A 14,525-nucleotide genomic window follows, 5' to 3' on the forward strand; every position below is an offset into this window, starting at 1 on the left:
GATAGGTTTTAGAATAAGAGAGAAGGCTAGTGGGGTCTGAAATGAAAATGTGCTCAGAAGTAGTCTTAGCCTCTTTGGAATCTAAGACTAGCCCCTGGCCAAGTTCTCAGTCTTCTTTCTGTGGCTTTCCATGGGTTCCATGAACTAACTCTCTCTCTTTCTAAATATATATAAGTTCCTTGCTTCTTACACATGGCATTGCCGTATTCAGCACCAGGACAGTTGTTAATGCAGCCTTTTGCTACGCAACCCTCTAAAGAATCCCATGTGTTTGATGACATGTGGATTAGTGACATAGTGTTTGTCAGAATGCTGAGGAGGAAACCAAATGTTTCCATTAAGATGCTCAAATCTAGAAACCAAGTACAAAGGGGATGAATATCACAATGAAGTCAAAGTAAATTGATGACACAGTCCAGTTTTGTTATTTGAAGATCCACTTTGCATTTGACAATGACTTTAGCATTCACCCTTTCCAAGCCCTTTGCACGATTTTTCTTGCTTCTTTCAGATAGTGAGGTTGGTTGACATTCTCACTTCCTTTAAACCTAGAGGAAATGAGGTCCAGGGAAGTCCAGTCTCTTTCCCAGCAACTCAGGTTTGTTCATCTCGGTGCCAAAATGGCAGTGATTGGCTTCTTTTTGGCTTCCTGATAGCCCAGCTGAGCTCTCCGATGTCTTCCCTGTTTCCATTTAGTCACTAGGACAAACACAAGTCTTAATTTCAATAGGATGCTTAAAGAAACTCATTATGTGTATATTCATTTTGGGAAAAAGTAAGCAAGTCTTGGAGGATGTAGAGGTCGCTGATGGCTCTAGAGATTGAAAAATGCGATAAAATGTTCTGAAATTTGCTGCATTTGTCTTGCAGAGGCAGTATAGACTTTTGTTTATTGTGGTATCTGTGGGTATGTATATGTTCATAAGTAAATAAAGCTTTTCTTGTTGTAGAAGATTCTAAAATAGGTAATAAAGCCATTCATAATCTCATGAGCCCAAGAACATACAGTTTAAGTGTATAACCTTCTGTTCTTTGTTTCCAAATGCTTATGTATTCTGTTACATTTTTTACTTTTTTCATATAAACTTTTGTGTACAACCTTTTTAAAATTCCACCAAGAATAACATTTGCCATTTAGTTATATGAGAACATGTTCAGTAGTGTAGTTTATGGCCTTGATATTTAAGGGAAAGAGATTCTTCCTCCTCCTCATGTTGATTGGTCAGATCTCAGTCACTAGCAAAGAATTTGCCATTTGTTTTCTCCAAAGGGACACCTTTTTCACTGGGAACTTGAGAAATTCAGGTCCCAAGCTTTTCTCACTTCTGTAGATCACACTTAGACTCCCACTTTGAAGGTACACTTTCCCGTGAAATTTTCTGGGATCCCTTTGAAGTAGCATTTGCCACCTCCCAGGCTCTAAGAGCAGATGGTGCTGTCCGTGGATTCTTTCTGCTGCCTCTTCTCAAAAGTCCCCTTCCTCTCCCCGAAGGGAGCAGACGAGCCTCTTAGGACAGGTGCTGTTTCTGTCCATATGCCTCCTATGTAATATGTGACACGATTCCTACAAGTAAGCTTCCCGCTTCCACTGGGAGCACAAAGTGTGCCTTTGCCCTAAGGAAAACCACTGACGCGCCATCAAGTGTGGGATCGTGCTGCTTTCTGTCATCCATCCAGTGTGGGATGGCCGCAGTCACCTCCAGCTAGACAAGGGCCACATACCAGGATCTCTTGTTCTTGGAGAATTCTTCCAGTGATCTCTTTTAGTGCTTCCCATCAGGTCTTCCCAGCTGTTTTCAGTCTATCTGAATAGCTCTGAATTAATTAATGTTTACTTTTAAATTAATACTTTATTGCCTCAGCAAGATGTGAATTTGGTGTTGTTGAAAAAAATTCTAGATTAAGGCTGAAGTCTGCTTAAATTAGTCCATCTGGTCCCTGCCCCTTCTTTCCCCACCGGAAATACAGTACTTCAGTTACCAGTTTTCATGTGTGACAGTCAAGGAGAGGGTGTGTGTCTGAATATGTTTAACACCTGTCTCCTATGGCTGCCCTTCTACCTCATGCTGTTCTCATTCAGCGTTATAGTTTGGAGACCATCCATGCTGTTACCCATAGAGTTAGCTCGTACCTTTTAACCTCTGCGGACGGCTTCATAGGTTGGGTGTCCCTGAGTTTATCTAGAACTTCCAGTCATTTTCAGGTTCCCTTTATACCAACTGTGCTGCACTGAGCATCCTTGTACCTGCATAACCTTTGGATGTGTGTGCGAATGCTTCTCGCTGATAGAGAATCCACGGTGCTGTTTATTTTATACATGAAAATCTTAACAGGTTGAGAATTTAAGATGGTCAGAGTTTTAGAAATGATGAGCAGAGTGTGGATCGAAGTCATTTTCCCCGACTTCTCCTAACTAGTTGGAGATTCTTTACGAAGTTCTGTAGAGGGTCATTGGGATCTTGGGTGACATCAAGTCTAGTAAAAGCTCACTCCAGTGAAGTGTTGCTTATTCCAATGAGCTAAGAAGGTCAGTCTGAATTACGGAAAAATCTGTATTTAAGGATGTGATATTTGACCATTTCGAAGGGTACCCAGTGACCCAAACTAATATAACTTGATAGAATTCCTTAAGGGAATCACATTAATGAACAAATTAAGGCACCTAATAATTATTTTTAAGAAAAATGATATCTAAATTGCTCAAGACAGTTATTCTCATCCATAGGCAAAATATTTCCCCTACGTATTTTTTGCATTTCAGCATGCTAGGCAAATGAGTTTTCCTAATTAGAGTAAGATAACCGTAACCACTTTTTTTCCCCCCGAATGGTGTAAATTAGCAAAGGAAAGTAAAAGGGGTTGACACTTGAGGGCCTGCTCTGTGCCAAGTATGAGGCTTTTAAACATTTTGTCTATTTAATTATCACAACGAGTACAATGAGTCCTATTCTCTCCACTTCACAAATTGAAAAACTGAGGCGCAGAGGACTTTAAAGCAGCTCGCTGAAGGTGGCCTATCCGAGTTTGCCGGACTTGAAAGAGTAATAATCCTCGTTCTCCTGTACTATGGTTTCCTTAAATGGGGTCCTCCAACCTTCTTTGTCAGAATCTTTTGGGATGTTTGCTCATACTGCGGATCCCTTGGCCCCTGAGGGTGGGTCCTGGGATTCTGCATTGATAAGAAGCTGCCACGTCCTCCATGTGCATTCTGAAGTCCCAGAGCCCCTGTGCCAGGCCGTGGTGACCTCCTTTTGGTGATGTGACGAGCCGTGCCAGAAGAGTGCCACCACTGCCTGTGGGGATGAGCAGTCCCTGTCACGCCTCTCGTGCAGGGGGCCCATTAGCAGCGCTCCTCTGGGTGGCTTCCTACTACTCACCCACTCCCGCGGCCTCCTGTTACTTGCGCTGAACTTAGCTCGGCCCCTCGTTTGACAAGTCACTTCCAGGAGAGTTGAAATCGTTACACTGCCTAGGGATCATGTTCTAAAAAAGGTTGACCTTTCCGGTGCAGAATCATCAGATCCCAATACGTCAGGTCCTGCATTGTGCCTAACATGGGTGGAATCTGCATTTTGTATTCTAACCTTGGCTCAAACCAAAAATTAAAAAACAAAATGAGAGAACTGCTTGCAGAAATGATTACTTTCAAAACACTGATAAATGTTTTTATTTTCCTTTCCAGCCCTCCTTTGCCACACTCCCTTGGTGACAGATTTTCTATAAGTCTGCCCCTAATGGCTTCTGACTTTCCCAGAAGGGAGATCAGCGGCCCCTTTCAGCTCTCACCCTGCCACTAAAGACAGGGTTTTGGAAGAGCCAGCAAGGTTCTGTGAGCCCCTTTTTCTCCTCTGCCTTTCTCTTCCTGCATTATTTTCTCTCTGCTCCATGAAATTTCTCTTTTCATTCCCCAGCAGCCTGCTTTCGAGGGGCTAGTCCCAGCAAACGGAATAGGAGTTTGCTCGGATGAATGATGTGTGAAGGGGTGTGCTGACGATCCAGAGGGTGTCCTAAACCAGCTTGGATTTGTGTCCTGTTCTGGCAAAAGAGCATCCGTTTTTGCTTTGGTGTTCAGCTCATTCAAGTAAAGAAGGCATTTCCTCTCCTAAAAGGCAGAGGGAAAAAAAAAGGAAGAAAAAAAAGAAAGACAAAAAAAAAATTTAATTTTAACCATTTACTCCTCTGAAACTAAATATACACCCCCTTCCTCTGTCCTGATTGGTCCACTTCAGTTGACAAGTGGACAGGAAAGGAAATATCCTGGACTTAATTGTAAATTAAGTCGCTCTTAATCCAGAAGAGCATTTGAGATTCTGTCCAAGTGTTCAATTTCCCAGGCCGCTGAGGTCTGTGAATTTCTTTTCCCAGCCTCCAGGCTGCTGCAGTACCAGTCAGCATAGCTAATGCAGATAGATCTCCTGCCTCTCCCTCTCCTCCTCCCTCTGCTTTGATTCGATATGAACAGCCTGGTAACTCCGATGCTGGGGAGAAATCTGACATAACTCTGCAGATGGCTAGGTTGCCATGAAACACCTGGGGATTGTTCTTTAAGAAAAAGGTAACATTTATATGCTAATGATTTCTTCCCCGCTTCCCTCCTTGTTGCATTTTTTCCAGGGCTGCCAGTTCCCAAGAAGAGCCCAAAGTCGGTAAGGACTTGTCAGTTACTTGGTGCTCGTTTTGGGGTGGGGTGGGGGGGCTGGTGGTGGGAGGGGACGCTATCTGGCTGGACTTAAATGTGTTTTAGAGTGGGTGGAGGAGACAAAAACCAGGACTCGTTTTATTAAGTTCTGGGGATCCGTTTGGTATAGAAGGTATCGGGGTTTGTCTTTAACTGTCTAGTGATTTGTAGGCAGGCTGCGGGAGCCTGGATAAAGAATGCATGTTTGGAATCTTCTCTGTATAAATGCATCACAACTCTCATCCCAGTGGATGAGTTTCTTAGATGTTTTAATTTGATACAAACGCTACTGTTTCTTTTGAGGGAAGGAAAAACCAAAAAACTCTACCTGCTTCCTGAGTAGCATTGCTCTCAGCTGGTGTTTCAATCCATTCGCATGGGTAGATTCCCTCCCTCGGCTTTCTTTTGCACTGGATGATGGATTATTTAAGGATTTTAAAGCCTGTAGGTTTATGGTAGAATTGCTCAGTCCTGTATATATGCCCACGCTCACATGGAAAATGCCCCAGCCCTGAGAATAAGACATTCCCTGGTTGTGGAAATGTCCTTTGTTGTTTTGCCAGCTTTAGTGGTATTGTGCTACAGGTATAGGAGTCTTTAAAAAAAAAAACCAATGTTATGCTGTCCTTTCTAATCTGGTTTCCCTGAAGATGCATTACCTAGTCCACATGTTCGCTAATAGCTTTGAGGCTCTAGCGTTTCGCTTGGTGGTGGTGAGCCTTTGCTCCCTGAGCACTGACAACAAATTAAAATGCTACTTAAATCCTCAAAATCTGGAACCCTGATGCCTGTGAAATTGATGTGGTGAAAGAAGCATCCAAAATCATTAACAGTAAGATAAAGAGGGGTACACTTCCTTGTGGCTTAGAGTATTGGGGGGAGGAGGAACTGACAACCTCTGCCCTCCGGGAACGGAGAACTTCAAAACTTTGCAGCTTCCGGTGCTGCAGCCGAATTCTTTCCACCTGTCTCGAAGCCTGGCAGCAAGAGGCGGAAGTTTATTCAGGAGATGAGAGAGGGAGCTTCCTGCATTCGTAAACCCTACTCCTAAGTTCTCCAAAGAGAAAAACCTGCAGTAATTGATTGCCGTGGCATGGTGCCATGGTGATGGGAACACGTGACTTCAGGGCTGCTTCCCTTGTCATTTTGTGTTAATGTCCAGGCTGAGAAGTGCTGGTAGGTGTCTACATTGGAACCACAGAGATGCCAAAGCCTGTGTGTGTGTGTCTGCCTGTGTGTCTGTGTGTGTGTGTGTGTGTGTGTCTGTCTGTCTGTGTGTGTCTCCCCCTCTCAGGATCACAGTCAGAAACCTATTCAGCCTTCAGAAAAATAGAAGCATATCTGAGAGATGTGTCACATGAGCTTGAGTTAGCAACAGTCATCCTTTTCTCTCCCACAGCCCCAAGCATGCTACCTGAGGCATGGACTTATTTTACACCCTCCACATGGCATGGAGTCTTGACCAGAAGCGTATACTGAGGGGGGGGACAGTTTGGCACACGCAGCATGACATCGGGTAGCAAGGTGTTCTGTTTCATTTTGCATCCCATTTCAACTTGCTGTGCAAAAAGATTTTTGTAGAGTCATTTGCATCTCTTCTCCCCCAGAGTGTGTTGGAATTCCCCATTGAACTCAAAGGGTATCAAACAGGTACAGAGCTTGCATTCACCAAGTCAGTTAAGAGAATTCCCCATGACTGTTTATTTTGGAGGAAGTCATGTCATGAACAAGCTGCAAACCAATTACTCAGGCTGCATTCCTAGGAAAAAAAGCACTCTTAATTGCATTGCCCACAGTCTGCTGGCTCTTAATTACCACAAGCTAAGAGACTGGTGTGTTGCTGGGTTAGAAAAGAACCATCCCCCAGCTTGGGGCTTGTCCTTCTCTGGTTTCTCTGCCAGGACAGGGATGATGGCTTTCACAGCACTGCTGGCACACTCTGGCAGCTGCTGTACAAAAGTAGGGGGATATCAGCCAAGGTCTTCTGCTGTTGCCAGTGGACCCTTGCGAACATCTGTGATCAGTGGGAGTTCTGCACAGGTGGGTTGAAAGCTGTTTCCCTTTCCCAGTTTGAAATTTGATGAGGTCCTGCTAGAGAGACAGATGATGATGGGATTGTTCTGGTAGGGTCGGAGGGAATCCATGGGGAAGCTGGATGACGTGGTTCCGGAAAGTCACTCCTATGATGACAGGCAGGGCCAGGTGGGCTACGGAATGAAATGCACACCGATTGTGCCTGGGTTGTGATACGCTGAGAGTTACCATTAGCTCTGAGATATACCGTTTGAACCCAGGACCAGGTCTGTTCTTTATTCTTAGAGACTCCTGCAATTGTTGGCTTGCTCACGTGACTGACAGCTTCCTTTGCCCTCATATCTTTTTTTTCCTATAAAGGTTTTGAATAATTAAGTAGTTGGGTTTTTATTAGAACAGGACTTCTCTTTTTGATCTCGTTTCTCCTCCTGAATAGCCTCTATAACTTACTCTCAAGCAGCCATTTCACCTGCTAGATTTAGTGTACATGTTAAATTTATGGTTTAAATACTCAAGGGGGACAATGGCAGTGTCTTAATAAAATTTAACTAATTTAATACCTGGACATCCATAGCATCAGGGATTTTTCTGCCAAATGGCAGAGACAAAAATAAGACATATTTGCTGTCAGGTTTTAGGCCTCACTGGGAAAATGGTTCGGTGGTCCACTTTAATCATCCTGACTGGAAACGTGTTTAACGGAGACTCTTGGTCGAAATTACACGCGAGGATTTTGCGTGTGAGCATTGAAAGCTCTAAATATCCCGCCAAACCCTGAATTCTAAGTCAGTATTCACCCAGGTTTTCTCACTAGTTCATTTCCCAACTATTGCTTCCTTTGCTCCCTTCTTTCCTCTGTCCATTTGTCCATTTATCCATCTGTCCATCCACCATATATCCATTCATCGATCCGTGCATTTCTCTTTTATCCACTCATCCATTCATCCTTCCATTCAGCAAGTTGGTGTTGAAAAACTACTAAGTGTCAGGTTTGGTGTGAGCCATTGGAAATGATATAATAAATAAGATGGTGCCCTTCTTCTTGGAGCTTATAAATGATTTATTGATTGCTCCTTTCAAAAAAAGGATTCATTGTCACAAATCACTAAAATTTTTTTATGCATTTGTTCCATCAACAGATATTTATTGGGTATCTCCTGCATGCCAGACCCAGCGCTAGTATACAACAGGAACTAAAACAGAAAACATTCATGTCCTCATACAACTGGGGAAAGATAAATAGGCAGATCGGTACAGACCCTCCTCATGAGGCCTAAAGTATGATGAGCATATACTTTCAAAAGGTAACAAAGCAGAAATATAACATAAAACAAGTACTCACATAATAAAACTCATTCAGCTCTTAATGATAATAACTTAAGTGAAGTAGTCATCCAAAGACATAAAAAGCTATAAAAAAATTGAGTTAGATACTGTGATAGAGCTATGGAATTCTTCCAAGTTCCCCAGCAGCCTACGCAGCATAGGTAACCACATTATTTACTTAGCTTTTATTTTCAGATCAAAAAAAAAAGCATAACATGTTCACTAAGGAGACAGTGTTTTCCTAGTTCCTAAAAAAGTTCTCACAGGGACTTCCCTGGTGGTCCAGTGGTAAAGAACCCGCCTTCCAGTGCAGGGGACCCAGGTTTGATCCCTGGTTGGGGAACTCAGATCCCACATGCCGCGGGGCGGCTGGGCCCGTGAGCCACAACTACTGAGCTCACGCACCTCAACTAGAGAGCCCGCGTGCTCCAAACTACAGAGCCTATGCACTCTGGAGCCTGTGTGCCACAACTAGAGAAGAAAGAACCCATACGCTACAACTAGAGAGAAGCCCGCGTGCCGCAATGAACAGCCTGTATGCCACAACTAAGACCCGATGCAGCCAAATAAATAAACACTTTAAAAAAAAAAAGAGTTCTCACATAAAGTTTTCATATAGAGGACACCAAGTGATGGGCAAGGAAGTGTCCTCAGCAAATGCAGCAAGCTGAAAGGTAGCAACAGTGACAGGTTTCTGTTCCATGGTCCTCTGTCCCTTTCCCGTGGAAGGGATGCTAAGGACATAGCTGACAACTAGTCATTAAGAAATACGAGGGAGAGATCTTAGACAACGTGCACAGTAAGTGACCCCGGCCTGAATCATCCTGAATGCTGCCTCTTTCTCAAACTCTCCTGGTGGCCTTAGCACCCCAATGCCACTAGTCCCAGATCCAGGGCATAGCACAACCCACCAAAGCTCCAAGCTACAAGGAGAAGCAGTGAAAGTAGTAGATGGGAGAAGGCCTAGAGTTACTTAAGTAAGTCTCCTTGCCTCTCGCTGCTCACAGCAGCTCATACCCTCGGCCCTTTGGAGCCTTAAAAAATAGAATTTTCTGTTGTATTAGAGTCCATTAAAACATTCACTATGGGGGCTTCCCTGGTGGCGCAGTGGTTGAGAGTCCGCCTGCCGATGCAGGGGACACGGGTTCGTGCCCCGGTCTGGGAAGATCCCACATGCCGCGGAGCGGCTGGGCCCGTGAGCCATGGCCGCTGAGCCTGCGCGTCCGGAGCCTGTGCTCCGCAACTGGAGAGGCCACAACAGTGAGAGGCCCGCGTACCAAAAAAAAAAAAAACATTCACTATGAAGTGAAATTCATTTTCATATCCAATCAGAACTTTCCTTTTCTTCTCCATTAACTCCTCTTTCTTGCCTTTTGGAAGAAATCATTTGACTTAGACCCATAAATGATAAAAGAAAGAGACAAAAAGAAGGACCATCCTCTGCTTTGGCTTGCGTTTGAGACTGATTTTCACGCAACCTTTAATGGCATTGGCCCGATACCTCACCAGCACTTGTAGTTTTTCCCTGTTGTCCGTATAAATCTCTGCAGCGGCCTTTAGTCTTGGCAGATACATGAACTGTAAATAATTTTGCCTTAAAAATGGATTGATTTGTCATTTTTAAGCCACATGAATTCTTTTCATCATTTAAGCTAAGTGCTGTCTGTATTCATTTGCTCTTCCGAGCAAATATTTTCAGCTCACTTTATAAGTACCTCCGTTTTGAAATCATTCTGTGAAATACTAATGAGCTGACTTTTTTCCCCATTTCCATTTATAAAATCCATTGCATCTTCCCACTTTCTCTGGCCTGTCAGTAATATGGAAATCATTTGTTTTAGGAAGGTTGGTGCAGTTTTGTTTTACATGGTCTTATGACACAAGTTCACAGCCAGATGTGGCCAAGGATTTCTGTGGAGTTTTCAAAATTGAAATCATTTCTTTTTTCCTAGTTGGCCCTGATTTGATACTCAGAAGTAAAAATCTTGCTTCAAAAATATCCACACAGTGACAACAGCTAGTGTTGGAGATACTCAGCTCAATATATGGTCCTCCTTTCCAAGCGTTATTCAAGCTGGAGGCGGATAGTTGTGTTTCTGAGAACTCCTCCTCCCTCCCGCTTCCCCCTTCCCCCTTCCCCTTCCCCTTCCCCTTCCCCTTCCCCTTCCCCTTCCCCTTCCCCTCCCCCTTCCCCCTTCCCCTTCCCCTTCCCCTTCCCCTTCCCCTTCCCCTTCCCCCTTCCCCCTTCCCCTTCCCCCTTCCCCCTTCCCCTTCCCCATTCCCCCCTTCCCCTTCCCCTTCCCCCTTCCCCTTCCCCCTTCCCCTTCGCCCTTCCCCTTCCCCCTTCCTCCTTCCTCCTTCCCTTCCCCCTTTCCCCTTCCCCTTCCCCCTTCCCCTTCCCCTTTCCCCTTCCTCCTTCCTCCTTCCCTTCCCCCTTTCCCCTTCCCCCTTCCTCTTTCCACCCTTCCCCTTCCCCCTTCCCCCTTCCCCTTCCCCTTCCCCCTTCCCCCTTCCCCTTCCCCCTTCCCCTTCCCCCTTCCCCTTCCCCCTTCCCCTTCCCCCTTCCCCTTCCCCCTTCCCCTTCCCCTTTCTCCCCTTCCCCTTCCCCTTTCCCCCCTTCCCCTTCCCCTTCCCCCTTCCCCTTCCCCTTCCCCTTTCCCCTTCTTCCTCCTTCCCCCTTCTTCCTCCTTCCCTTCCCCCTTCCCCCTTCGCCCTTCCCCCTTCCCCTTCCCCTTCGCCCTTCCCCCTTCCCCTTCCCCTTCCCCTTTCCCCTTCCCCTTCCCCTTCCCCTTCCCCGTTCCCCCTTTCCCCTTTCCCCTTTCCCCTTTCCCCTTTCCTCCTTCCCCCTTCCCCTTTCCCCCTTCCCCCTTCCCCTTTCCTTTCCCCCTTCCCCTTCCCCTTTCCCTTTCCCCTTCCCCCTTCCCCTTTCCCTTCCTCCTCCCCCTCCCCCCTTCCCCTTTTCTTACTCCTCCTTTCCCCCATGCAGCCTTTCAGCAATGCCTATCAAATCTGGCACCAAAATATCTTTTGACTTTACTTGTCCCTTCCCCTGGTCATAGCTTTTCTCCTTGTATAAGCCACCCCGGGTCCCTCACCTGGTCTGCACAGTAGCTTCCTGACTGGCTCTCTGCTTTTACTCCCACCCACATCAACCTATTCTCCAGACAGTAGCCAGACCAAACTTTCTGGAAATAAGTTGGCTCCTGGCACATCCGTGCTTTAAATTCACTAATGGATTCCTCCTCCCCAGAACTAAGAGTGAAACCCAAACTCCTTAAAGTAGCCCGCAAGGCCCTTGCATTATTTGGTCCCCAAGTTCCTCTCAAGCCACGCCACCCGCTGCTGTGCCACACTAGCTACCTCTCTGCTCTCCAAACAGGCCAAGCTCACTTTTGCTTTGCAGACTTGGCACATGCTGTTTCCATTAATGGAATGTTCTTCCAGAGGCTTCTCCTTATTACTTACCTTAAGGACACTGCAGTGTGTTGTCATCAGTCTGTCATTATTATTTGATTAATATTCCATCTCCACATACACACACACACACACACACACACCTAGATACGTAGGTACAAATTCTCAGGCACTATCTCTTTCTTACACATTGTATTTTTCAGAATCTGGCTCATAGCAGGTGATCAGTGTGTATTTATTGGATGAGGGAATAAATGTATTGCAGGTTACTTAAGAGGGGCCATTCTATATGTGCTATCATTGATGGATTGCGCCAGCCATGTTCTTAGCATGCATAGAGTTACTTTAACAGACTTGAAAGTGTATCTTTATTAATGCTTATTTGAGGGCCAGTTTCTCACCTAGAAAAATGAGGTGAGAGACAACCACATTTGGTGCAAGTCAGATCCTGTGTTCCGAAGTGAATTTGTCCTCATGGCCCAAGTCTTCTGGGAGGGAATCCAGACTGCTGAAAAGGCATATGAGGTGACTTTAAGTTGAGAGCTATATAAACATGGCTTTTCTCCTGGACAGTTCTGGACCCTAACCAAATAAAAGATAATGTCATATCTAATTAACGTGTTCTCAGAAAATAAAAAGGCATATTTTGAACTTTTCTACACACACAGAACATAGCTTCAAAAAGCTTAGGTACCAGGATACTAAATACAGAATGCATTTTCAAATTAAGTCATTTTCATAATTGAACTTGAGAGGAAACATAAAGCGAGGTTAAATCTTATCAGGGAAAAATCCAAAAAGTTTCCAGATGCTCATGTGTTTAGCCCGTGAGGGTGGGTTAGAATATGCCATTTAGTGATGGGTTAGCGGTGGCCTAGTTTCTAGAGCATATTCTCAGGATGCTGCTGTACTTTTATTTTCCAAATTTAGGAGCAAAGTTTAGGTGGCATTCAAAGGGGATGCAGAGGTGCAGTTTGATGGAGAGGCAGTTTGTAGACTCTGTCCAGACTGTATCTGTCATTTTGTGATAAATTGGACCTAAATGCGTCCTTTATGGGGAAGGTGAGAAAAGGGGATAAAAGTTTTTAAATGGCCCAAGCCATTTCTGGTAAACTTCATTTGCACCCTCTGGTTATGGTGAAGCTGTCTCTTCATTTAAACTTGAGATTTCCAGGTCCTCTGTGTCAGATTTGTTACACTGGGACAGCCATCGAAGGGTCTTGGAACCCCCTGAGGTGGCATACAGAGTCTGTGTGCATGCATTTGTGGGCGTGTCTGTAAAAGCACCTGTGCATTCGCTGCTGGAGAAAGGTCCAGACTCTCTCAGTGGGACAGGGTTGCCGGTAAGGTATTTCTCTCCTGTTCAGGAAGAGGCAGTGATTGGAAGAGGTTACATTTCAAGAGGTCACCGAGTATCCCCAGGAAAGGAAGAAGAAGAAGATTGTGGTGGTTGCCCTCAGGTAATCCCACAGTGCGGCTCACAGGGTCCTGGTGAGGCTTTGTGAAGAGGAACCTCTGCACGAAGGAGACTGGAGCTTCCATGGTCAGAGACTGACTCTAACCGTGAAATGAACTCAGTGTCAATGGACCGACCCCACATCTAGCATTTGCTACTCATCTGAAAAACCAGGCGAGGGTGGTCATTTGAAGAGAAGGATGAAACTCTCATGGTTAATCCAGAGGCCCTTCATCTATTGAATTATTTGCTTTCACTTTTAAAATATCTTCTTCCTGCCCTTCCAAGAGGAGAGCGGACACAAAACACTACCAAAATGTAAAAAACAGAAAGTAACAGTCCCATTAATTCTCCTTACCAAGGTTCATTTCTAAATGAAAACAGCTTTACATTTGGTCTTGATTATAAAAAAACATTCTCTGTACATTATAAAAATAAGAAGTAGGCAGTACAGGAAAGTATAAGAGGGAGAAAACCCACCCAGAGCCCATCTTTTTTTCTATTCATGCTGAGGTGTGTACACTACACATGCTTGTTTATCATGGAGACCCTTAGAAAGACCGCGGTGAAGAGGAAAACAAATTCCCACGCTCGTGCAAAAGGGAATGGGGATCGTATCCTTCGTTAATGTCTTTCTGACTCTGAAAATCTTCAGCGTGTCTCCAGGGGAAGCAAGAAGGCAGGTTTTGACCTTCTTAGGGAATAGAAAGGGGATAGCTGGCCCTGAGAGCCGAATTCACTTTGGGGAGGACCCTGTTGGAAGTTGGCAGAACCAGGTTCTGTCCCAAGTCTTCGGAATGCGGATGCATCCAAGGCTGAGCGGAGCCCTTGATCCTCAGAAGGGAACGCTGGTGATGTGGGGTAACGGGGATGGTTGTCCCTGTCCAAACATCAGTGTGTTTTCCTGACCTCTTCACCCAGAGTATGTTGTCCCCTTGAGTCTGAGTGAATTAAGCCCCTCATATAGCTGGTTCCCAAGACCTCTTTGCTAGTTTAGAATATGGTCCTCACATTTCTCCCGCAGGCACATCAAGTATAATCTTAAAGGGTCTATCTTACCTTCATGAAATACATGCCCAATTTTCGACTTTGAATCCTTGCTAAAACCTACCTTCAGATCTGTGATCTGAACAGTCAAGGGAAAATGAAGTTTTTGTCCTCCTTGGCCTTACTTCAATGCTTACTTCAAAGCAAGGACTGGAAGGGAAGGAGTAGAGGGACCTGAGAAGTAAATGAACGGGACCTTGGAAATTTCCACGGAGATGTGAATGGAAGATGGAGGCTACCTGGGGGAGAGAATAAGGAAGAATGGTATGATAGGACTGATTGCAAGACTGAGGGCAAGATTTTGACACTATAAAGAGCTTTAGGGAACTAGAATGTCTAGGTCAGAGATCTTATATACTACTCAGAAATCATAAGCTATACAGGATCTGTAAGACAGGCCGGAGATGCCCCTTTACAATGCTCTGAAAAAGTTAAGTGTAGTGACATGGTGTCTGTTGTGTGAGAGACAGGACTGCAGGATTTTTCTTTTGAATGGGGGGAACTAAACACCTGGGCTTATCACATCTTTCATTGGAGAAAATAAGAGCTGAAATTATTTTATTTCCCATG

The 14,525-nt window shown here is 45.0% G+C and overlaps 1 protein-coding gene across 23 annotated transcripts in view; it reads left to right on the forward strand.

Moving 5' to 3' along the window:
• MAGI1 (membrane associated guanylate kinase, WW and PDZ domain containing 1) overlaps window positions 1-14,525 on the forward strand; it is a 623,501-nt gene that overhangs the window by 571,682 nt on the left and 37,294 nt on the right. For all 23 annotated transcript variants that reach the window (XM_032648635.1, XM_032648638.1, XM_032648637.1 and 20 more), the window contains one exon: window positions 4,615-4,646. In XM_032648635.1, coding sequence (XP_032504526.1) covers window positions 4,615-4,646 — 32 coding nt within the window. The remainder of the gene's footprint in view (window positions 1-4,614; window positions 4,647-14,525) is intronic.

The sequence above is a fragment of the Phocoena sinus genome, chromosome 11, assembly GCF_008692025.1.
Source record: "Phocoena sinus isolate mPhoSin1 chromosome 11, mPhoSin1.pri, whole genome shotgun sequence".
Lineage (NCBI taxonomy): Eukaryota > Metazoa > Chordata > Mammalia > Artiodactyla > Phocoenidae > Phocoena > Phocoena sinus.